This window comes from Astyanax mexicanus, chromosome 21 (assembly GCF_023375975.1).
Source record: "Astyanax mexicanus isolate ESR-SI-001 chromosome 21, AstMex3_surface, whole genome shotgun sequence".
In the NCBI taxonomy this organism is placed as follows: Eukaryota; Metazoa; Chordata; class Actinopteri; order Characiformes; family Acestrorhamphidae; genus Astyanax; species Astyanax mexicanus.
In genome coordinates this window covers 7,793,360-7,818,669 of record NC_064428.1, presented here as the reverse complement: position 1 = coordinate 7,818,669, position 25,310 = coordinate 7,793,360, and the positions used below count along the sequence as shown (strand labels likewise).

The window sequence follows — 25,310 nt, the reverse complement described above, 5'->3', positions numbered from 1 at the left end:
AGGGTCATTAGGGTCTTCCAGGTGGTTCATATTTTCACTCAGATTAAAACACAGTAACAGAACATAACTGTGAACCACAGATATTATATACTATAATGTATTGTTAAGTATGCTATTCCAGCAGAGCAGATGTTTTATTAAGTGTGACCTATAATCTGTAAGCTTTATAAAACACAGTAACAGCAGATGAATACAGATTACAGTCGTTTAAAATAATCTACAAAGCTGAACATACCTGAGAGTCTCCAGGCTGCAGTGTGGATCCTCCAGTCGAGCAGAGAGCAGATTCACTCCTGACTCTCCTGGGTGGTTGTAGGTCAGATCCAGTTCTTTCAGGTGTGATGGATTTAAACTCAGAGCTGAAGCCAGAGAAGAACATCCTTCCTCTGTGACCAAACAACCAGACAATCTGCAGAGAAGAGAGACAGAGACAAAGTGACAGATCTAAACAGAGTAAAACACCACCAAACAATCAGAACTGCTCAGCCACCTGGATGCTGCACTGCCTACAGGACTGTCCCTAATGCAGTATCTCATCCAATTATATGAATTTAATGTTAAACATCCAACTGCAGGAGCTGAACTGAGGAATTAGAGACCTTTAATACAGATTCAAAGCAACAACTGTCAGTTGAGGACAAAAAACTGATACCACACTCTTATTTCAGAAATTATTTAATTTGTGTATATATATATATATATATATATATATATATATATATATATATATATATATATATATATATATATATATATATATAATATAATATAATATAATTTCCAAAATGGACATAAAACATGAAACTGGACATGACATTTTTACTATTTCACCTTTTGGAACTCAGTTGCTCATGTTGTTAACATGAATTAGTTTTTTATAATAGGTACACCTTTTTAAGGTGCCTCTCAATAGGATTCATGACTTTGTAATGGCCACTCCAAAGTCTTCACTTTATTTTTCTTCAGTCATTCTGAGGTTAATTTCACGACCGGACGACCGGACATTCTCCTTCAGGACTTTTTGGTAGACAGCGGAATCCATGGTTCCATTTATCACAGCAAGACTGAAGCAGCAAAACAGCCCCAATAATCGCACTACCAACTGTGAACAACTGTAATGTTCCTTGTACAATTTAGAACATTAGTTGTCTGAAAATCTCTTTCATGTCTGTAAACAGTAATTGTAAAAATGTTGAATCGAATCAGAAATTGGATTCGGAGCTTGTGAACCAGAATCTAATCGATTCTGTAATTCAGTTGCCATCTTGAAAAACAGATCTCTTAGTTCTGGAAAGAAATTGGTTACAAATTTATAAATGATTATGGAATAGTTTCACAGAACTATCACCTGAAAATCTCCAGTTTACAGTGTGAACTCTTCAACCCAGCAGAGAGCAGCTCCACTCCTGAATCCTGAAGGTCATTGTTAGTGAGGTCCAGCTCTTTCAGGGAGGAGTTTTCTGACTGTAAAACTGATCCCAAATACTCACAAGACTGTTCTCCAAGATTACATAAAGCCAGTCTGAAAGAAAAGAGAAAGAAAGTCAGTATCTCTTACAAAATATTAAAAGTGAAATTTCTTAAAGAAATAAAAAAGAACCTGCAATGTTGTTGGGTGATGTAACTAAAATGACACTTCTTTCATATTTAAATTGCAATAAATTAGTTGGAGTAAGAAACAGAAGTCTCTCATACAGTGATTTTAGTGAGCTTCAGTAAACTGCTACTATATTCAGCCACAGATGTAATTAGTAATCAGTAATAGATCTGTCTAATAGATCTGTTTCAGTAATTGGAGTGAGTTGTCTTCTCTGTTTTAGTCAGATGAATCTTTCAAATATGATGGAAATGTCTTCACCAGTGGTCCATTATTCTAGTTTGATATGTTTTCACTAAAGCTACCAATACCAGCCACTACACTGCACTACACTAGGCTTTATTTGTATACTAGAGGTTTATAACCCAGCAAAAACCTTTTACATAACAAAAATAGCTACATTATTTTACTCAGATACTGCTCATGGATTAGCAAATGGGGTGGATAACATCATGTAAAAATAAAATAACATACGGGACTGAATAATAAAAGTATTATTGCAATGTAGATATGAGAGAAATTATGCTGACTGTTTGTGTGTTTTGCTAGTGGCAAACTCCGCTCTGAAATAAAAGGAACAAATCTTCAGTAGAAAATAAAGTCAGAAGTTACCCACTCTTTCACTAATGTTTGTGGAGGCAGTCTAAATTCATAGGTGCTTGGTTTTAAACACCTGTGGCCATGGAAGTGATTGGAAACCATTACTTCAATGACTTGAATGGGTGAGTGGATAAAGTCAGCACAGTGTATACCAGGACAATTGATTGAGCTTTATGGAGATGCAGATTTTATTTTCCAGCAGGACTTGGCACCTGCCTACACTGCCAAAAATATCAATATCTGGTTTATTTTAAAATATATTCCAGTTTAATTGTGTAATTTTACTGCTAATATACACTGATTAAAGGTATGTGTGTTTAGTGTAAAGCACAACCCTGTCCTCCGCTGGTAAAATCTGATAATATTTCAACACACTAAATGTCTTGTACATAAGATTAAAATATACTACCACATCTAAAAATAACAACATTCACTCAATTGGTATGTTTGGGAGTAGGACTAGACAATAAGGCCAAAATCTGTCACAATACATTCTTTAACTCGGTCAAAATGGACAGTGGACTGGACCAATCAGGATATAGAACGAAAGCAGCCCCACCCTCTCTCCGCATGGTCCACTGAACTCCCACTACTTTCAGTGTTGAGCGCGTATGTTAAAGGAGAGGCAGCGTAGAGAAACAGAAGCTGCAAAAATAGTTGTGCGGAGAAGTTACGCACGAAGGAATTCTCTGTAGCTGCTACAAAATGTGCAAAAATCACAGACATGCTTGCTGCTGTAGCCTCCGCTCTGTCCTCCGTAGAAGAAGACAGAGGCAGCAGACAGGGAGATGCAGGCTTGTGACGGAGAAACCGAGGGACAGACTGAGCAGGAATGTGTAAGCAGGTAACGTTAGTAAAGACAGGACAACAGAGGGACTTTGAAGTGATGGAGGTAACGTTAGCTCTGTTACATGAAAATAATGAGCAATGGCTGATAAAATAGCAAACGGTCAAGAATGAGAAGTGTTGGATGAGCAGCAAGTGTATATTTTAGGCTACATTATAGTATTTTAGATATTTAGGTTAAAGCTGTGTTAAAAGGCTGCATAGTTTGAGTTTGTAGCCTCTATGCTGTGGTTCAACATGTTTTAAAAAGCACTAAAACAAGTGAAATAACAGATTTTAAAATGATAAATTATCAGTTAATTTAAAAAGTAAGTTTAAAAAATATAAAAGTAATATTAGCAAAAGGTATGCCCACACTGAATAAGAGTAAAACAGTGTCAAATACTTTTAAGACAGAGTTGTGTTGCATGAGTTAATAAAGCAGCCCTGTTTGTAGCCTGATACAAATACATGTTATAGCTGTTTAAAGGAGGAAAAACCTTTAACCTGAATAATTAAAATTGAGCTGTGATATTAGAGAATCAATTGAATTACGCAGTTTAGACAAGAATGGAGGAGTTAACAACAGACAAAACTAAACTTCTTATATTTAACATGTTGATACATTATGCTTCTCTGTAACCCCACATACATAAATTACAAGTCGGTTGTGCTCCGCTAATTATGAGGGGCCAGTCTAAACCAAAAATGCCAGGGCCGATTTTTGTCCCAGTCCAGCCCTGAATACAGTGAATTGACAGAAGCACCTTGTAATGGACGTCAGTTAGTGACAAATGCTGTAAATTGTGTAAATCTCTACAGGGATAGATCCATTTTCCAGGAGGTTTTGATAGTTTAATGCATTTTTATTCACCCAAAAAATTACAAAGAATTTATAGATCGGACACTACTAAAATATTTTTTAATCTGAATAAATATAAAAAGCACATCACTGTCCTCTGCTGAGACCCCAAGCAGTATTAAAAAAACAACACTTCTTCAGTCCAGAATGAGTAAATGATACTGATCTTTCCATTCAGAAATCACCTGACAGAAAGCTCACCTGAGTATCTCCAGATTACAGTTTGAACTCCTCAGTCCATCAGAGATTAGCTCCACTTCTGAATCCTGCAGCTTAGTGTTACTGAGATCCAGTTCTTTCAGTGGTGAGTTTACTGATTTCAGAGCTGAGCAGAGAGTTTCACAGGAATTCACGACGAGTTTACAACCAGGTAATCTAAATGACAAAAACAAACAGAATTAAAACACAGAGAATATCAAATTCACACTCACAGATTTCAGAAAACACCACTCACTCCAACTTCAAAATGTGCTCAAAATAGGAGGGACACTTTGGATCATGGAAAGGGGACAAGAAGTAATAAATGTAAAAAAGCACAAATAGAAAGTAATATAGCAGAATCACTCTGGAAATTGAGTTTTTTTTTAATTTTCATGTCAAAACAGAAAAAGACAGAAAACACAACAACCTGTCAAGTTTTAGGGTTTGGGAATTTTTACAGTTTTACAGCAGTTTCAGTTTTTCTTCTGAGTGAGCAGATAACAGTGTTTCACTGTATGTTACATGCATGTACTGGTAAAATCTAATAACATTTTAATGAACTAAATGTCATGTAAATAAGATTAAAGTGGTGTCTTTTTTTCTTTTAAAATTAGTTTATTAAGCAGGAGTATAAATGTACTCAACATTTACAAATATACAATATATCTTCCTGAATTTTAAATAACATCTGATGTCACACTGCCATTGTTTTTGGTACTTTCCAAATATTGCAGAAGGGAAAGTCAGCATTTATTGAACTGTCTATATCTGTTATTTAGTGTAAATCGTTTTTCCTCCAGATGTAAAAGTTTGATCATACCTTACTGGATGGGACATCTGTCCCTCTCCAAGCCCTTAGTACAATTTTCTTTGCTATAATAAGGGCGAATTATAGTAACTGCTGTGGGGTCAATATAAATTCCAAAAGCTCTAAAACTATCAGAATTTGATCAGGATCTAATATCTTACCTAAAACTATAGAAAGTGTCTCAAAGATTTCATTCCAATAATTGGTAAGTTTACTACAGACAAGGCTATGTAAAGGTGTGGCCTCTTCATATTGACATTTGTCACAGATAGGGGACACATCTGGGAAAATTGTATGTAACTTAGTTCTCGAATAATGTAAGCTATGCATAATCTTGAACTGTATTAGGGAATGTCTTGTATCTGCTGAGCATGTATGAATGCCTCCCAAAGCCTCTTCTCACAGATCCTTCTCTATGTGCAACCCAAATTCCTGCTCCCACTGTATCAGTGGATGGTTTATTGTGACTCAATAGCAAATCATAAAACCCTGATATAGCATGATTTGCCCAGTCACACAATTTGAAAAATATATTGAAAACGCTGTTCTTGGCTGTTCTAAAATTTGGTTGGTGTTTCCTTACATAGTCTCTGACCTGCAAATATCTGAACAAGTGACTAGGGGGTAGGTCATATTGACTCCAAAGTTGTTCAAATGAAGCAAAATTGCCCCCCATGTAGATGTCCCCAAGGGTGTGGAGACCTAAACACTCCTACTGTGTAAAGGTAGCATCTAAAATGGAAGGGGTAAAAGAAGGGTTCTTAGTAATAGGTAAATAATGAGAAAATGCTTCTTCCTTAAATAGAGATTTTATCCGTCTCCAACTCTGAACTGTGTTATGGATCAGTATATTACTATTATAAATACATTTATCCAAAGCAGATGGGGATAGAATTATTGCACTGATGTCATAGGGGAAGCAATCTTGTCTCTCTATTGCGATCCACTTAGGATGTACATATGTGTGGTCTAACCATATACTGATAATTCGAAGAACACAATTACAAAATTGTTTTTTGTTGATACAATTAACTTTATAATCCCATATGCATGTAAGGATAATTGAGTCCAGACCCTTAAAAAAGCCTTTGGGAGAAAGATAGGAATATTCTGAAATAAATAGAGCATTTGTGGCAAGAATACCTTCTCATTAGTGTTGACTCTGTCAACCATTGAGATTTCCAAAATTGAATGTTACCTTGTAATTTGATCAAGAGAGGGAGAAAGTTAGCTTTAAATAGAGATTTATAATGTTTCTTGATGACTATCCCCAAGTATGTAAATCTTTTCAACGTTATCTTAAAAGGGAAGCGTTAAACATCTGAGATACTGTTTAATCTGATTGGCATCAGTTCGCTTTTAGACCAATTTATTCTGTAGCCAGAAAACTGACCAAAATTTTAAGTTAGTTCGAGAATAACCGGAATTGAAGACTGTGGATTGCAAAACGAAGAGAAGGATATCATTCCATAACCCTGAACATTAGTATTACAACAAATGGCCTGGGCTAGAGGTTCTAGAGCCAAAGAAAACAACATGGGTGGGAGAGCACTCCCCTGTCTCGTGCCTCTGTGTAGATGAATTAGGGATAAAAAAATTTTATTAGTGATTACTGTAGCTGATGGGTTATGATACAGGATCCTTATCCAGGATTCAAATACATCACCCAATTTAAATTTATTTTAAACTGCAAAAAGGTATGGCCACTCTAACTGAGCAAAGGCCTTTTCTGCATCCAAAGAGATAACAACTAAATCACCCTTATCACTGCATTGGGAATAGATTATATTAAAAAGGCGCCGCAGATTATAAAAAGAGTATCTATTTGGGATGAATCCTGTCTGTTTGGAATTAACAATTTGGCCTATTAACTGATTAAGCCTAATTGCCAGGGTTTTAGTTAATATATTTTTTAATCATAATTCAGGAGCGAGATTGGTCTATAGCTACTCACCTCAGTAGCATATTTTCCTTTTTTAGGGAGCACCGTAATTATGGAGTGTGGGAGATAAGCCATTTTCCTTCGCTTGTAAATACATCTTAAGTAAATAAGGAGCAAGAATGTAATTAAATATTGAGTAAAACTCACTTGGATAGCCATCTGGGCCTGGGCCTTTACCTTTGTTTAGCGTTTTAATAGACTCTTGTATCACTTGAACTGATGGGTCTGCATTAAGGGAATCTTGGTCCTCCTGAGTTAGAGTTGGCAGTTCACAGTTCTGTAAGAATTTATGAGTATCTAGATCCTCTGCCCCAGAGGAGTACAGATAGGAGTAAAGATATTCGTAAAACCGTTTAAATCTCTGTTTAATATCGGAGTAATATGTTCACCACATTCTGCCTTGACCCTATTAATTGTACGGTCACTTTCCATCTTTTCCAAGTTGCCTAGCCAGTGAGTTTTTTTTTTTTTTTTTTTTTACCAAATTCAAATTACTGTTGTCAAGTACACAAAGTACACTTTTGATAACTCTCTCTGACATCAGCTGGTTATATATTTAAAACGTAAAGCTAAATGTTCTTATAGGTCTCCACACAGGGGTTGACTATGTTGGATTTGTCTAATTCTGGACTTGTCTTTTCTGACATTCCAACTCTAATACCTCAGCTCTGCGATTTTTTCTTTTTGTTGACTGGAAAGATATAATACATCCTCTAAGGTAGGCCTTCATTGAGTCCCAAAGGATGGATGGAGAGGTACCAGGTTTGTCATTCATTTCAAAGAAAAAAATAACATACGATTTTGCAAAATTCTGGATCTTTCAGCAACTGGGGATCCAGTCTCCATACTCAATTTGGTTGTTCCAAATCATTCAAATTTAGGGTCAAAGAAACAGGGCTATGATCTGATATTTTTTTTTATGATATTTCATATTACTAATTACTAAAGTAGTCAATTCGTGAATATACATCGTGAACAGAATATGCTGTACTCTTATGGCAGGGGTCACTAATAGGCGGACCGCGGTCCGGGTCCCGACCCAGACGTTGTCCAATGTGGACCCAAACCGATAAACTACAGAGAAGGATTTAATTTTGACAGTGTTCCTTTAAAGCAGCGTAACTTTTCTTGTTCACACTGCAGCGACGCGGCATCGCTCCCAATCGCTTTCTCCACCCTTCTCTCGCTGCTTTGGGGCGTGTCGCCTGAAAGAGCAAGCAGTTTATCTGCCACAAGCAAAAGTATGTAGAGTTGTAGTTCAGTGCTGTGTATGAACGAGACGCTGTTCTTTTTTTATCGCCCGGTGAACCCTGCTAAAACATCCAGTTCAGGACCAGCTGGTCCTCCGTCTCTGTTATCTTACAAAGGGGATCTTAAAGCACAAAAAAAGCCTAAAAAAAGCTGTAATCAGCCTCTCCTCCGTTTTCTCACTCTGTAATTCAGCCTGTGGTGTGTGTAATATTTAAACTTTCTGCTGCTTGCTTCACCTCGTTTGCCCTACTGCCGGCGCGCTCCATAGAAAATAGTGGGAGGAGGCACAAAAAACGCATTGCGACGCTACAGTAGAGGGTTTTCCATCCACCAAGTTTTTGCGCATTTTGAAAATGCGCATGAAAAAAGCTGGATGGAAAAAGTCAAAAATTCGAAAAAAGCCCCAAATATCGCAAAACGAGTTTTACGCTAGGAGGGGGTGGAAAAGTTAGAATATCGCATCGCCAAAATTCGGAAAAACTGGATGGAAAAGGGTTTTTCGCATAAAAAAATGACGTATCACCTGTGGTATATGGTGCGCCGCGTTATTGCGCTGTGCTATTTCTCGCGCCTCCGTCGCGTCCGGTAATGCAATGTACCGGTTCATTAGTTTTATTCGTATTGCTTGGCATACAGCGTACACACAACGATGGACTGTTGTTACGCTTACACCAAATGTTTCACCCACTACTCTGTATACGGTGGCTGTCGCCGTGGTCGCGCCGAGATTTCCGCTCTTAATAACGTTTCCAGTGCTCGTCCTGCCCGGCGTCTTTGAACAGCAAACACCATCACCATGTAGAGATGGCAAATGGACACGAAAATAATTCTGCACAGAGCAAAAACAGAATCAAACCTCTCCATGCTTGTTTGGCGTCCTCTCCCACGTTATCTAAAGTTTATTCGCATAACTGTAGTGAATGGAAACACGGCTTAATTCGCATTTTTTTCTGCCGAAATTTGGAAATTGCGCATTCTTTTTTCGAAAGGTTTGGATGGAAACCTGCCTAGTGTTTTGCAGCACAGTAAACGCACAGACCAATCACGTGTGTGTGCCAATCAGATCTGTGTAGACCACTGCCCCAGCTAGTGAATTGGGACGCGGCCGGGAAAAAACACCTTTATAAAGAGATAGGGAGCCCGAGAACTGGCGGAAAAACGAGAACGGGCGGAAACTAAAGACATGCCGAGCGCGACAGAGAGACAGGGGAGAAATTTTATTATTTTTATATATATTTTTTCATCATAGTTCAAACAACCTCATGGGTCAGATGTATCATACATTTTATGTGTATATATGAACAGGTTATAGCACTGAATCATAACACAAGTTAACACTGGCGATGGCCCGAAATTTTCACCAACTGGACCGGACTGAATTCTAATTAAATACCCGTCTTAGGGTTAATGAACTTAGGGTTAAAATGAACTAAATTAGAGTTTTTCGTAAGTTTTTTTTGTGTAAACTTGGGCTTGATGGTGTAATTTTAACGGAAGATGAACGATCCAGATGTGTATCTAACACGGTATTTAATTTTAATTTCCAACCCCTTTATATACATGATTTGAAAGGAGATGAAGCTGACGTGAGGCGCTGGAATAAAGAATGTATGATAAATTGGATATAGGAACTTGTTTTTACTTTATTGTAAACATCTCAGCTTGGCTGTAAGGATTTCTGAATTATAACTTAATTTGCTGAGTGTAAAAGAGCGTTTTCACACGTGTAGTTGGTTTTTATGGTCCGGATCAGTTGATGAGTTTGTTTATTTGGAGCGTTTTCCCCTCTGTTTGGTTTGGTTTCACACAAGCGTAAACCAAAAGGCACCAAAATGTGCACCAATAAACCACACAAGCAGATTAACTTCTCTGATCCCCTACGCTTTAAACAAATGTTTTCACTGGGACGTGCAGCACAGGGTCACGTGCCTAACAGCAGTAAAAGTTGCATATACCGCATGTGTAAACAGCAGTACCAGAGACAGCGTTTGTTTATGGCAGTATATATTCATGGTTGTTCTGGCCAATTTATCAGATTAAACTGTGCCTAATCAACAGTTTAGCTCAACTAAAAAGTAGTATATTTGATAGCTGGGTCGGACTGAGACCAGATCAAGTTCTCACCACAAGCAAACAGCTTCAGAAAAAAAAATGCACATTGGGTGGGGGGCAAATTACGACGGTGGCGTAATTAATTTGTTGGAAACAAATGATGAGTTACTAATTCCAAAGAAATTGTGTGCGTTAATGCTTTAATATTGACAGCCCTATAAAATATACTAGCATATCTAAAAATACCAACATTCACTCAATTTGATGTGAGCAACAACTGGTAGGTTTGGGTGTAGGACTGCGCAATAAGGCCAAAATTTGTCACAATATATTGTTTAACTTCAGGCTTTACGATATAATACCAATACTGATATAAACAGTATAAAAAAGGTCACTGACTGTGGTGTATGTAACCATGCAGTGACATGAGAAGGCTACAGAAGTCAGGGGTGTTCTGCCCTTTCTGCGCAGTTTGAATAAAGTGAACTGAGGGCAGCACTCTGTAATGAACGTCAGTCAGTGACTAATGCTGTAAACTGTGTAAATCTCTACAGCGATACATCCATTTTACGTGTTTTGACAGTTTAATGCACCAAAGAATGACAAAGAATTTACAGGAGACAGTTTGCCAGATGTTGTTTTCAGCAGATCTGAGACTACTAAAATATATCTTAATCTGAATAAATATGAGTAAAAATGAGTAAATATTAAAAGCATTTTTGGCCCCATTCTGATCAAAGGATTACTTAGCAACCTCGAGATAAACAAAAAAAAAATAACCTAACAATTTTATTATTTGTTGTCTTTATTTATCTATTAATATTCATTAATATTATCTGGCCTGAGAACGCTTGGCTGAGAGTGTGAACATTATTCAGAATTGTGAGAGGTGAAGCTGCTTTAATGAAGGATGGGGTGATTTTTCCATTCAGAAATCACCTGACAGAAAGCTTACCCGGGTATCTCCACTTTACAGTTTGAACTCTTCAGCCCATCAGAGATTAACTTCACTCCTGAATCCTGCAGCTCAGTGTTATTGAGGTCCAGTTCCTTCACTGCTGATTTGATTGATTTCAGAGTAGAGCAGAGAGTTTCATAGGAATCCATGTTGATTTTACAACCAGATAGTCTACAAGACAAAGAAAAAACTATTAAAATACAGAGCTATGTGTGAATATTTAATGCACAGTATATCCCCTTGCTCTGCTGAGAGTCCAAGCATTATTTAAAATAGTGACTGGTGACCTTGCTTTAATTTATAATGGGTACATTTGACGTATTTTTCTATTCAGAAATCACCTGAGAGAAATCTCACCTGAGTATCTCCAGTTTACAGTTTGAACTCTTGAGCCCATCAGAGATTAGCTCCACTTCTGACTCCTGCAGCTCAGTGTTACTGAGATCCAGTTCTTTCAGTGGTGAGTTTACTGATTTCAGAGCAGTACAGAGAGCTTCACAGGAGGCCAGGATGAGTTTACATCCAGGTAATCTATAAGATACAGAAAACAATTAAAACAGAGTTCACACAGTTACCAGGAGACACCGCATGATTTCTTTGTCCAACTTTGTACTACGGAAAAGGAGCAGGAAATGATGAATGTAAATAACGAATCAGGCACTGACTTTACCAGGCTACAGAAGATGGTGGTGTCTGCTCAGTTTGAATGCAGTGAACTGACAACAGAGTCCTGCAATTGTTTAATGTACCTTCAATTACCAAAAAATTACAATTTACACTAGACAGTTAGATGTGCCAGATTTTTTTTTAGGAGATCCAAGCCTACTCAAATATTAAACTGAGATTATTAAATATATATATATATTTTTTTACCGTATATTTATTTAAGGATTACTAAGCAAAATAAAACTGGATGTCCTTTATTATTCGTTGTCATTATTTAACCTTATTATTTTACTCATTAATACTATCTGACCTGAGGACTCTTATTCTAAAATGTGTATGAGACAGTAGGTGTAAGAGAGAGCGAGAGAGAGAGTGAGATTCTTTGTTCACTCCTCCCCCTTCCTCTTCTGGTGTAAACAACCAGTCAAGTGATCAGAAGGGAAAGCCTTGTACAGACAGTTAGCTACAATGCTAACAGCTGGTCTCAACAGGCTTAAAGTTGTTAGTGGTGATGCTACCAGCCAGCCTCCGGAGTGTTGGAGTGGTTAGTAGAGATGCTAAAAACCGGACTCTAAAGGCTTGGAGCAGGTTAGCTGTTTTTCTGAGCTGCATTACTCACTAATACTTTATCACAGCTCAACTGTACTACTCTGGTTAGATCGAGTAAGTCTTACCATGTGTTATTATATGCATATTATATCCTCAATTATGAAGCTCAGATTAGTGGCATGTAGATCAGATCACTATTGGTGATAAATATTTTCTATTGCAATTTATATTAATACACAATTACTGTTCAGCCCTACTTCAGTGACAACAAATTACTACAATTACTATCCACAGTTTTCATGATAATTTCTAGTTTTAACTGCGTAATACCTGCTTCACTGCAGCTCAGTGTTAGAGAATCAATTTAAAGGGTCAATGTAAATGATGAAAAAACATTTAACAGTTATTTATCATCTGTTTAAGACATGTTTTTTATTCATAGCTCCCAGTTGTTACTGATTTAAGGATGAAAATTATTTAAAGTATTCAACAGCATAAACTTATACAAACACCAGTATACTGCCATAAAGCTCCCAATATCCACACACTACTAACTTACCATTATAAACCGATATTGCTATCAGAATCTGCTAAAAACCCAACTCCGCTGAACATTATTCAAAATTGTAAGAGGTGAAGCTGCTTCAATGCAGAGTGGGGTAATTTTTTCATTCAGAAATAACCTGACAGAAAGCTTACCCGAGTATCTCCACTTTATAGTTTAATCTCTTCGGTCCATCAGAGACTAGCTCCACTCCTGAATCCTGCAGCTCAGTGTTATTGAGGTCCAGTTCCTTCACTGCTGATTTTATTGACTTCAGAGTAGAGCAGAGAGTTTCATAGGAATTCATGTTGATTTTACAACCAGATAGTCTACAAGACAAAGAAAAAAACAATTAAAATACCGAGCTATGTGTGAATATTTAACATACAGTATATCCCTTGCTCTGTATTTTAAAAAGTATTAAAATACAGAGCTATGTGTGTGTCTTTAACATAGAATATATCCCCATACTCTGCTGAGAGCTCGAGAATTATTTATAATCGTGACTGATGACCCTGCTTCAATCTATGATAGGTAAATTTTACAGATTTTTCTATTCAGAGATCTCCTGACAGAAATCTCACCTGAGTATCTCCAGTTTACAGTTTGACCTCTTCAGCCCATCAGAGATTAGCTCCACTTCTGACTCCTGCAGCTCAGTCTTACTGAGATCCAGTTCTTTCAGTGGTGAGTTTACTGATTTCAGAGCAGTGCAGAGAGTTTCACAGGAATTCATGGTGAGTTTACAGCCAGGTAATCTACAAGATAAAAACAAACTATTAAAAAACAGAGAATATCTAATTCATACTCACAGTTATCAGTAATTATAAGACACTGAGTGATTTCAGAAAACTCCAACACTTTAAAAAGTGTTAGAAAATGGACAGCAACATTCAAACACAGTTGTCTACAAATTGAGGTCTATATTAGAGAATTCACAACACACACTAACAGCTGATACACCACAACTAAAACCTGCTCTGTGGGGTCCTGAAGGGAAAAAAAAAGAGAACTAATCTGAAAACAGAAACTAGGAAGTGGTCATAATATTGTGAATATGGTCACTGTCCAATGAAAAACAAATGTCTTCAAAACAGCAACTTTACAGAAGAGAGAAAAAACATCTAAACTTTCAATGGAAGTCCATGTAAAAATGGTTTATTTTAGGTGAAGTATTTTTGAAGAATTTCTATTGGTCCATTCACCAAGAAATCTTGGCACAGTGTAAGGGACAGTTTGTCTGTTCAAATTATGTAGTAAAATTAAAAATTTACAAAAATGGAGATACTTGTTTTTCATGTAGATGCTGTTTTTTTGGGTGCTGTATTTTCTAATGCACTGAGCCATTTATGTTACAGTGCCACTTCTCCACTGTTGCCACAAATTTAAGTCAACACTTGTCAGAAAGTTGTTATTTCAATAAGACACACCAGAATGTTGCTGAGAGCTGGAAAGTGTTAGGAGAGATACAGTAAGTAACATGGTTGGGGACAGCCACTGATCTTCCCAGGGAGCTCAGATGATGTCTCCTACCCATGACCAATAAAGTGGTTGTTTTTGGTATGATGTTGTGAGGGACAAAGAAGAATGAATAAAGATAGAAGAGCATGCAGTGGCACTTTCCTCAACCAACCAACAAAACTGAACTGTACAAGGACAAGTAAACTGGCCACATTCTGGGCCCTATTTTAGTGATCTAAAGCATACAAGTTTATTATGCTTTGCGCAGCTGGATTTAGGGGCGTGTCCTGTGTCTTTGGTATCGAAAGGCCGCAGAAATACACTTTGAGCAGCTCCAACAGCGCAAAGGAAGTGTTTTAATTCTCTTAATTATTCATGGGTGTGTTTTGGGCGTAACGTGAAATAAACCAATCAGTGTGTCTGTGGTCATTCGTATTTTAAGAGCGCAGAGACACTGACTGCGCCGTCATGCTGTGAAGATAAACCAGCAGCTCATATAAGGGAAGAGCAACATTATTTTATTCTTTATTCTGTTTATTGTTTATGTAAAAACTGGGTTTGCAACACTGAATATTAATCAAGCAATCAACCATTATTTACACTGGAGGGGGACCCTCATTTACAATGCCTCTGAGCATTTACAGTTTAAAAGGGATTAAAACTATTTAAAAAAATGTAAATAAAAACTGACATTTACTATAGACGGATAAAAAGGAAAAAACGGACATTTTAAAAAAGATCACAAAAATTGACATAAAAAGTAAAAAAATATATCTTAAATAATTTGATAAAAATTATAAAAAGAATAAAACAATTAAAATGAATAAAAAAATATCAAATAAAAACTCATTTTAAAAACTCATTTAAAACAATCACAGGCTTTCTGATGCGCAGAATAGTAAAAGTTTTAGTTTTAGTTCATTTTCAAATCATGAAAACCTCACCAAAACCTCAACCTATCCTTTATATTTGACAATATTTGATGAACTTTACATGTCCTTACTCATTTTTATTTAGCTGAACTGAGTTTTATATTATTTGTAGCATATTGTATTATTGTAGTATTCTGCGTGCAATGCTGTGTATAGAATGTCTATATCTGCTATATTAATCTACAGTTATTAAGTCTGTGTACTGAACATAAATATAAATCCTTATAAATGTCAGAAATAAATATAACTAATAATAACTTATAGTTACTGTGCACATTTTAGGTATATTTAACTTTTATAGTTGATTGCTGAGGGCTCTGGGTATAAACTTAGCTGACTAGCTAAAAATTGGTAACTAGCATAATCCATAACAGCTGCCATTTTACAATAATTAACATATTAACATGTGACATATTAACCTTTCATAATAACATGTTACTTTTGATTATTTAATAACAATAAAAATAGCACAGTATGTTTTGGCAGACCGTGGTTAAATTTAAAAGTCTTCACTGCACAGTCAAGTGCAACCAGTGCAAAGTTCAATAAACGTAATGTGAACCGAAGTTCTCAGGCAAGTCGAAAACTTTAGCCATCCACTGTTGTTATTAGCAACTTGCTAAACCTGCCAAATGTAGCTTACAGGTGTATGGTATGGGCTCTGTTTAGAGAGCCTGTGGGAAATGTTGGGTTGCTTGTGAGCTACAGCAGTATTAGAGAGCGGCTAGAGGACCTGGCAACCCTGCCTGTTTGTCTTAGTAACTGGATGAGAGAGGTTTGATAGCAAAAATTGATACATAAAATTTATTAAGATTAAATAATCACAAAGAATATAATTAATTAAGCTATTTTAGTCGATTGACAGCACTACTTAATATATATATATATATTTATGATTGCATATTATAATTGAATATAAATTGAATAATGTTGACCTTTTCAATTGTGATATAGAATTTTCATACCGTTATGTCTGTATTGGTGACACTGTTTTAATGCTTACCTGATTATCTCCGGTATACAGTTTGAACTCTTCAGCCCATCAGAGATTAGCTCCACTCCTGAATCCTGCAGGACAGTCTTACTGAGATCCAGTTCTTTCAGTGGTGAGTTTACTGAGTTCAGAGCAGAGCACAGAGATTCATAGGAGTTCAGGGTGAGTTTACATCCAGATAATCTACAAAACAAAGAAAAACTATTAAAACAGTGAAAGTATTTAAGTAGCATCATTCCGTGTGTTATCTTAACTTCACTGTGACTCAAATACAGCCAGGTGACATCATCACAGTAATGCTGCTGAATTTATAAAATGGAGTAAAAGTGGTGTCCAGAGAGAGCAGCAAGACACAAATCATCTACACTCGTCTCACTTTTAAAAACATATCGCATATCGCTGCCACAGGACCTGGACAACTTTCTATTATTAAAGGATCCAGGAATTCTGATCTGAATAAGATGATTCTATAGTAGACTATCTGTTCATCTGAAGCTGAATATAAAACAAACACAATAGACAGCTCTGACCTGGTCACTCCTAAAGGCAGATTTAGTTTTTCTTAAGCCATTCTGATGTGGACTTGCTCTGCTGTTTTGAGTCAGTGTCCTGTTGCATCACATAAGTTTAACACAGCAGGGCTGCAACTAATGACCAATGTAGTCAACTAACCTGAAAATTATTTTTTAGTAGTCCTATTAATGAGGCTCTTGACAGCTACATTTTTAGGCCCCCTAGACAAATTTTATAGGTGATATACCTTTTGACAAATTATAGGAGATATTCACACATGTAGGATGTTATTTTCAGGAAATTCAACTTAAATTGGGCTTGTTTGATAGTCACAAGGTGAAAATTATAGGGGTGTGTTTTTTGGGCTACCTTTAATATTTAACATGTTTGCCACAAAGCCTTCACTGCAAACCGTTCAAAATAAAAATGTAATGTTGTCAACGTCTGTGACAACCTAAAATATCGGGCTAGTTTAAGCTTCTGTAGGGCTGGTTTTCGACAGACAGGATTAGGCAGGATTTTTGAAGAATATGTTAAATGACCATGGCTGTTGTCTAGTCTTAACTGGTGTGTTTAAATTTTTTGAGACACAGAGAACGAGTGAAGGGTGTGAGGCCCCACATTTCTCCACAACACTGCGTTCCTCACACATTAATGTCTACAAATTATCAGCTAATTGTTTCAGCCCTAATTCAGAGTTTCAGTTGATATACAGACAGTCTCACATTATCCTCTAAAATATTTAATACACTTGGGAATTCATCTTCCTCTTAGTGATTGTCAGCTGGCCAGGCCACTAGCATGTATATATGTGAACACATTTTATAGTTTTGGCCCTAGAAAAAAGAAAGACATTACAGAAATGTGATCTTATATCTATCCACAGCGGTTCTACTGTTCTGTTCTTCTGGTTTCAGTGGGGCAGTTATATTTCAGCTCCAGCTCCTACTGTGCTCAGTTGCACTTCACCATCACATACATGAACCTGTGCATTACTTAAATCAGGACTGGCTTTAATACAGAACAGGTGAAGATTTTTTCATTCAGAAATCTCCTGACAGAAAGCTCACCTGAGTATCTCCAGGTTACAGTTTACACTCTTCAGCCCATCACAGATTAGATTCACTCCTGAATCCTGCAGCTCAGTGTTACTGAGATCCAGTTCTTTCAGTGGTGAGTTTACTGATTTCAGAGCAGAGCAGAGAGCTTCATAGGAGTTCATGGTGAGTCTGCAGCCAGTTAATCTACAAGAGAAAAAAAAAAATTAAACACAGAGAATATCTAATTCACACGATTATCAGTAATTATAAGAGAGTAATAATAAGTAATTTCAGAAAACTCCACCTCAGTTCAATTTCAAAAAGGGCAGGGACATGTTTGAGGATGGATATTTACCACAGTGAGTTTAAAGACCAAGGTGGTGGCTACCTAGTAATCTACAACAAAATCATTCAGTACAATGTTGTGTATATATCTACATTCATCTTTACATATCTATTTTTAATTAGGGCTGTCAGTGTTAAACTGTAATGCACACAACTCATTTGGATTAATCAGTAATGCGTTATTATTTTTTTAAAGCAAATTAATTATGCCACCAAGATTGACCCCAACATCCGCCGTAATCTGCCCCTCACACGCTCCATCTGTGGATTTAAGCCTCGGCCCGGTTCAAAAATAACAGGCTAGTAGACTATTTTCTCTTTTTGTATCAGTATCTCACTGGGTTGGAGTGATGGCAGTTGTGCTGGCAGGAGAACTTTGGCCATTTGGCGGTGTTTCTGGAACCTACACCCTTTAAATATGTTGTGCTGTGATTGTAATTGATCACTCACAGTATTTCTGTGTTTTGCAGTGTGATTTCCTTCTGCCTTACATCACTTCCCATATAATGAGTGCTCCTTTGGTAGCAGTGTGATGCCTTTTTATTTATGTTTATATTTCTATTCTAAATATAATAAACTGACATTTTACTGACATTTTGTCTTGTATGCTCTGTAATTTAATAAATGTGTTTACTGAAAAAGTAATTTGTCTGCTATTAATTACTGAGACTAAGGGGGGCTGCTTATAGTAAAATCAGTACTTGGCACTGTTCAGCAAATCTTTAGGTGAAGGGCCCATATATTTTTCCTAATTAAGTACTTATTTTGAATGCTGTGTGTACTTCCTTTTATAGTGACGCTTGCTAGTATAGTGCAAACATGCAAAATAACATGCATTAATTGTACAACCTGATGATTACCCTTTATTTTAACCATATTTACAATTATTTTGTTAATGCTTTAGGCTAATTGTGAAATACTGTGATACTTTTGAAGACTTCTGCAGTCTTACTGTAACTTTATACTGTATACAATTAAAAGCAGTTTAAAGGCTGGGTTAATTTTGCTTTACTATGTGAAAAATTAACATGAAACCTAAATGTTAGTTGTGAGACTAAAGCTCACACAAGTCATTCACAGTAAGGGAATTTGTATATCTGATTAAGGGTTCTTTACATTTCTAAAACAAATCATGTTATAACAAAAAAAAATATTCTCTGTTGTTCCTCTGCTTCCTCTGTAAATATAAAATAAAATGCAACACATTAATGTAGAGATGAATGCAGATTAATGTAAACTCACACAGCCTTTCTGCAGTTCCTCACAGCTGGGATCAGTCTCCTGTAGCCCTTCTCAGTTGTTGAGTAATTCTTCAGGTTGAACTCGTCCAGCACCTCCTCTGAGATCAGGATCATATGGGCTAGTGCTAAACACTCTCCGGTGGAGAGCTTCTTTTTTGACTGAATGTCTTTGGAGAAAGACTGGACTTTCATTTCAGTCAGACAGAGGAACAGGTTGATGAATCTCTCAGAAGGAAGATCTTCTGATTGGATGATGCGTTTGATGTACTGGACTGTGTTTTTGATGCTCTCTGAGCTGCTCACTGTTTGTGTCAGAAGGTTTTGTAGGAGCTGCTGACTGGATTCCAGAGAGATTCCCAGCAGGAAACGGAGAAACAGATCCAAGTGTCCATTCTCACTCTTTACAGCTTTACGCACAGCTCCTCTCAGCAGCTCTTCCAACAGAACACTGTCTTTCCACTTACCACCCCTAGGCTTCAGAAACTGCAGTTCCTCCAGGTTCTTGCTCACATAGCAGTGAAACACATAGAGAGCAGCCAGGAACTCCTGAAAGCTCAGATGAACAAAGCAGTAGACCTTCCTCTGGTAAAGCACACACTCCTCCCTAAAGATCTCGGTGCAAATGCCAGAGTACACAGAGGCCTCGGTGACATCAATGCTGCACTCTCTCAGGTCCTCTTCATAGAACATCACATTGCCCTTCATCAGCTGTCTGAAAGCCAGAGCAGACAGTTTCAGAAGCATCTTTCTGTTGGACTCCAGCAGTTCCATTAGATCTCTCTGGTCTTTTCCCTCGTACTTCTCACTCTTCATGAGCGTCTGAGTGCACAGGAAGTGGGAGTACATCTCAGTCAGTGTTTTAGGGATTTCTGTGTTACCTTGTTTCATGATTCTCTGAAGCACAGTGGCTGAGATCCAGCAGAAGACTGGAATGTGGCACATGATGTGGAGGCTCCGTATCATCCTGATGTGTGAGATGATGCTGCTGGCTTGTTCTTGGTCACTGATTCTCTTCCTGAAGTACTCCTCCTTCTGGGAGTCGTTAAATCCCTGGATTTCTGTCACACGGCTGATGAACTGAGCAGGGATCTGATTGGCTGCTGCTGGTCGGGAGGTGATCCAGATGAGAGCGGAGGGAAGCAGTTCTCCTTTGATGAGGTTTGTCATCAACACATCCACTGATGATGTCATCGTTATATCAGATACTTTCTCACAGTCTGAGAAGTTCAGTGGAATTCTGCTTTCATCCAGACCATCAAAGATGAACACGGCTTTGTACTGGTCAAATATGTTCGGGTGCAGGTCTTTGATCTCAGGGTGGAAGTCACACAGAAGTCTATGAAGACTGTACTGATCACCTTTAATCAGGTTCAGCTCTCGGAATGGAAGCACAAACATGAAAACTACGTCCTGATTGGCTTTTCCTTCAGCCCAGTCCAGAATGAACTTCTGCACAGACACAGTTTTTCCAATGCCAGCAATGCCTTTAGTCAGCACAGTTCTGAGTTTCTGCACTTCTTTACCTTCATCTCCTTTTCTTTCTTCAGCCATCCAAGCTCTAATGTTCTCTGCTCCCATTCCACCTAAAGTTCCCTCAACTGGTTTAAATATATCTAAACAGTTAATGGGTATTTCTTGCAGCTGTTTCCAGAGTTCTTTCTCCATCTGTAGAACTTCATGTTCTTCATTCACTCCTTCACTCTCTCCCTCTATGATGTAGAGCTGAGTGTAAATCCTGTTCAGCAGAATTTTATTCTCCTGTGTTTTGAATCCCTCGAATAAGCTCTCGTACCTGTTCTTCATACTGGTTCTGTGTTTCTCTAAGACTGTGGGTAAGACATCATTCACTGGGGGGCAGTAATGCTGCTTCATGGTTTCCTCCATAAGTGGATACAGAACTGGACGTGTTTTAGATCTCTTTTTGCACCGGGGACAAGCAAAGTCTCCTGATGGAGCAGACTGGTCCCAGTAGCTGTTAATGCACTGCCTACAGAACGTGTGTCCACAGGTGATAGAGACTGGATCTGTCTGAATCTGCTCACACACTCCACACCTGGACTGATCCTGGAATCGCACATCCCTTCCACAGCTAGAGAGAGAGTGTGAGAGAGTGTGAGAGAGAGAGAGAGAGAGAGAGAGAGGGAGAGGGAGAGGAAGTGAAAAAGTTAAATCATTGTGAGAGGCAGAAACTTGGTGATCCGTCAACCATAATGGTGACCTGGGGAGAACTCACACATGATAATCATCTACCCTTAGTAGATATACAAGGGACATGAATGCTGTGTGATGACAATGCTAAAACAACCTGATTATGAAGGCTTAGTGAAGGATGCACCAGTCATTGTTCTAATGGGTAAAATATTGGTTAACCAAAAACGGTAAAGGACATGTTCATATCCCAAAATATCCATATATATAAAATAAATAAATAATTATTGTGACACGACTACACAGTGGATCTAGTTTCAGTTCCAAAAGGTAGATCAGGTGGTCTTGTATAGAATGACATATAATGTCAGTGGTTGTAGAACACTGTAATTAGTAAAATTATAAGAAAATGAAAAGAAATACCAAAAGAAAACTTCCAGAGAAACATCCAGCTGAAGGTCAGTGCTGTCTCTTCCATTACTGAAATATACAGGCTGCTTTTTTGCTCTTCAAAGTCAGATAAACAAAATTCATCACATTGTCCAGCCTGTATATAATGCCTTTTTATAGAAATAACGACTCAACTTCAAAGTAAGTAGAATGGGTCCAAGTACGATATGTTAAAAGGGAATTCAGTCTGCTGAAACTCACTACCACACTGTATTAGTGTCTCACTTCAGCTCACTGCTGCTTCTTTCATTACTGAATAAAGAGGCTGCTGTATCGAGTGGTTGCTCCTCACAGACAGAGAGCTGGGCTCTGGAGGTTCTGCTCTGAATGTATTTCTGGAAATGTGATGTAAAGACACAGGTTAAATCAACATACTGACCTGATTAAACCTGTGCTACCCCTGTAGTTAATATATTCTATGGAGTCCTACAGGGGTAATACTAAAGTACTCTTTGGATAGGCTACGTTTTTACAGGTAGGTGGAGTATTATAATGTAAAAATATTATTTGCATTGGAAATCACTAATTGCTGAATGTCAAAATTTAACAAACAAACAAAAAAATTGGTAGACTTTCTACAAAACTCCCTGTTAAAACGGACTATCATCCCATGCTCATGTCTCACCTCAGATCAGTGCTGCTTCTTTCATTACTGAAATTATAAGGCTGCTCCATGGAATAATTGCTTTTCATAGACACACAGCTGGGCTCTGGAGGTTCTGCTCTGAATGTCTGCAGTCTGGAAATGTGAAGTGGAGACACAGAGATAAACAGGTAAAAATAAAAAATAAATAACAGATAAACACTGACCAACACTAAACTGTTGCTCATCTCCCACAGTGGTACCACTAAAGTACTGTTTGGACAGGATTTGAATAATGAAATTATACCAGTGGACATTGGTAACATAAACAAATGATTAGCACAAAATAATAAGTCTACTTATACTGATTACCAGTCATTAATTAGTATGTTTGGATGATCACCAATACCGACTGAGTGCAGGACTGAATGCCACTTTAACCTTTACCGGCAAACCTAAAAATGCATGATATTGCAGATCCTCTGTAGTGTTCTGCATTGTCTCTTAAGATAAATTAAGCCACATATAATATAATTATAAACAATATAATATTTATAATTAATTAATTTATAATTAATTCATTATTATTATAATTTATAAATATATATTTAACAATGTTTAAGAAAATGAAATACTTTCTGAACAAATGATTTTTTTTATTTTAAACATATAGCCTTATTTTATAGCCTTTATTTTAAGCTTATAGCACTCTGCGCTTAACACACTCTACGAAGCCGACACACGTGTTGTTTCTATCAACAATTAACTTGAATTTGCTCCATACCTCTGACTGTCCTTCGCATTGGACCAAATTTAGCTCACCTTAAGTAATGTTTCTCCTCACTTCAGAGGGCTCCATTTTGTTGGCTATTTAGCTACACACAGCTCTGCAAGACAAGTGGGTAATGTGGAGTGGAGGAGCGCATGTGTGAGTTTGGGTCGGGAATCGGTTCAGGCTCGGGCTGATAATCTAAACTCTACTGCAGTAGAAGCTCGAATGATGCGCTGAAAATCATTTATTTTTATTTTTGCTGAAGACATCGCGAATAGAAAACCTACTGCCTGCTGACCGGCGTCGGAAAGCGGAGACGCCTCTGTTTACCAGCCGTAACTATAAAATAAAATATACTTAAAATCTGCGCAGTAACTATTAGTTACTAGCTATATTTTTTCTGACATTTATAAGGATTTATATTTATGCTTTCTACACGGATTTACTCCTAGATTAGCATAGCAGATGTTTTGCCATTTGAGAATTAGACAGATACACCTGATGCTTATTCTCACTCATTCTCTCTCACATCGTGAAAGTGCAGTTTAGTGACAGTGCCGCAATAATAACACAGCCACAAGGTCAAGAGTGGAACGTTAGACATAATTATGTCCAAAAATTATGCTTTTTAACTCTACCCTGGAGCTCATCTACTGTCGCGCAGAGCTTTTTAACTGTACCGTGGAGCTTTTTAACTGTACCACGGAGTTCACCTGCTGTCGCATGGAGCTTTTTAACTGTACCGCATAGCTCAGCTACTGTCGCGTGTCACCTTTTTTCTCCTGGCAGTTGTTTCTCCCGGCCGTGGACGGGAACCAGTGGAACTGGTAGTTCTTTGGGCTAGAGATAACTGCTCTAGGGTGATACCCACTTTCACTTCACTTGGACTCCAGGGTGAGTTTCCAAGCACTTCTTTCATTTATTAGCAGCTCTAAACACTCAAACATAAACGTAGCTAGCATTCAGAGAACAGAGGCGAGTTGTCTTGTACCAATACTGATACCAAATTTGACTTAATGACTTAATAGATGCCTATAAATCCAGATTTTTATTACATTACACTTTGTATAGGCTTTACTTTGGTAAAGACTGTTTTCCATGTCCCCAATTAGTATCTAATTAACTTAAAGGAACAGCATTTACTGGTTGAGTAATTACACATTTGAAGTCTTAGAGTTATGAAAAAAATGTATTGCCACAATGCAGTGATGTACTCTCGAGAGCGGTATCCATTAAGTGTTCTGATACTCTAGTAGACTGACTGATGGACTCTCAAGAGAGGTATCTGGTTAATGTTCGAAAGGACAACAGAGTCAAAGAAAATCAAAGAAAAGCACACTTAAAAAAAAAAAAAAACACCATGCATTTATGTCTCACCTCAGATCAGTGCTGCTTCTTTCATTACTGAAATTATGAGGCTGCTCCATAGAATAATTGCTCTTCATAGACACACCACTGGGCTCTGGAGGTTCTGCTCTAAATTTCTGCAGTCTGGAAATGTGAAGTGAAGACACAGAGATAAACAGGTAAACAAAAAATAAATAACAGATAAAGACTGACCAACACTAAACTGTTGCTCATCTCTACTGGTGTCCCACAGTAGTACCACTAAAGTACTGTTTGGATAGGGTGTGAATAATGAAATTATACCAGAGGACCCCGGTAAGGTGAACAAATTACTAGCAGAAAATAATAAGTCTGGGCATAAATTACCACAAATCCTAATGTAATGAATTATCCTCACACCAAATAAATTCATGTAACAGTGTAGAGCCAAGTTCATCAAAACGTATTACAGATTTGAAGGATGTGTTGTACAGCACTTGCCACAGCTCCACATTAGCAACAGATGTGTATCAGTAGAGATTAGGGATGCAACGGTTCTGGGTATTTTATCGAACGGTTTGGTTCGGCCTGTTCGGTTTGATACAACCGGATGGACCGCAGTATTTCGGTGCGCGCACTAACAGAGAGAA

The 25,310-nt window shown here is 37.5% G+C and overlaps 1 protein-coding gene across 6 annotated transcripts in view; it reads right to left on the bottom strand.

Annotated features, from left to right (window-relative positions):
• The window catches only part of LOC111190302 (uncharacterized), a 492,977-nt gene that overhangs the window by 455,963 nt on the left and 11,704 nt on the right, over positions 1-25,310 (bottom strand). The window contains exons 8-9 of one of the 6 annotated variants that reach the window (XM_049469796.1): positions 24,712-24,825; positions 22,605-22,718 (exon numbers count right to left, since the gene is read on the bottom strand). The exons of the other annotated variants lie outside the window; for them this stretch is intronic. Coding sequence (XP_049325753.1) covers positions 22,605-22,718; positions 24,712-24,825 — 228 coding nt within the window. The remainder of the gene's footprint in view (positions 1-22,604; positions 22,719-24,711; positions 24,826-25,310) is intronic. 6 annotated transcript variants of the gene reach the window in all.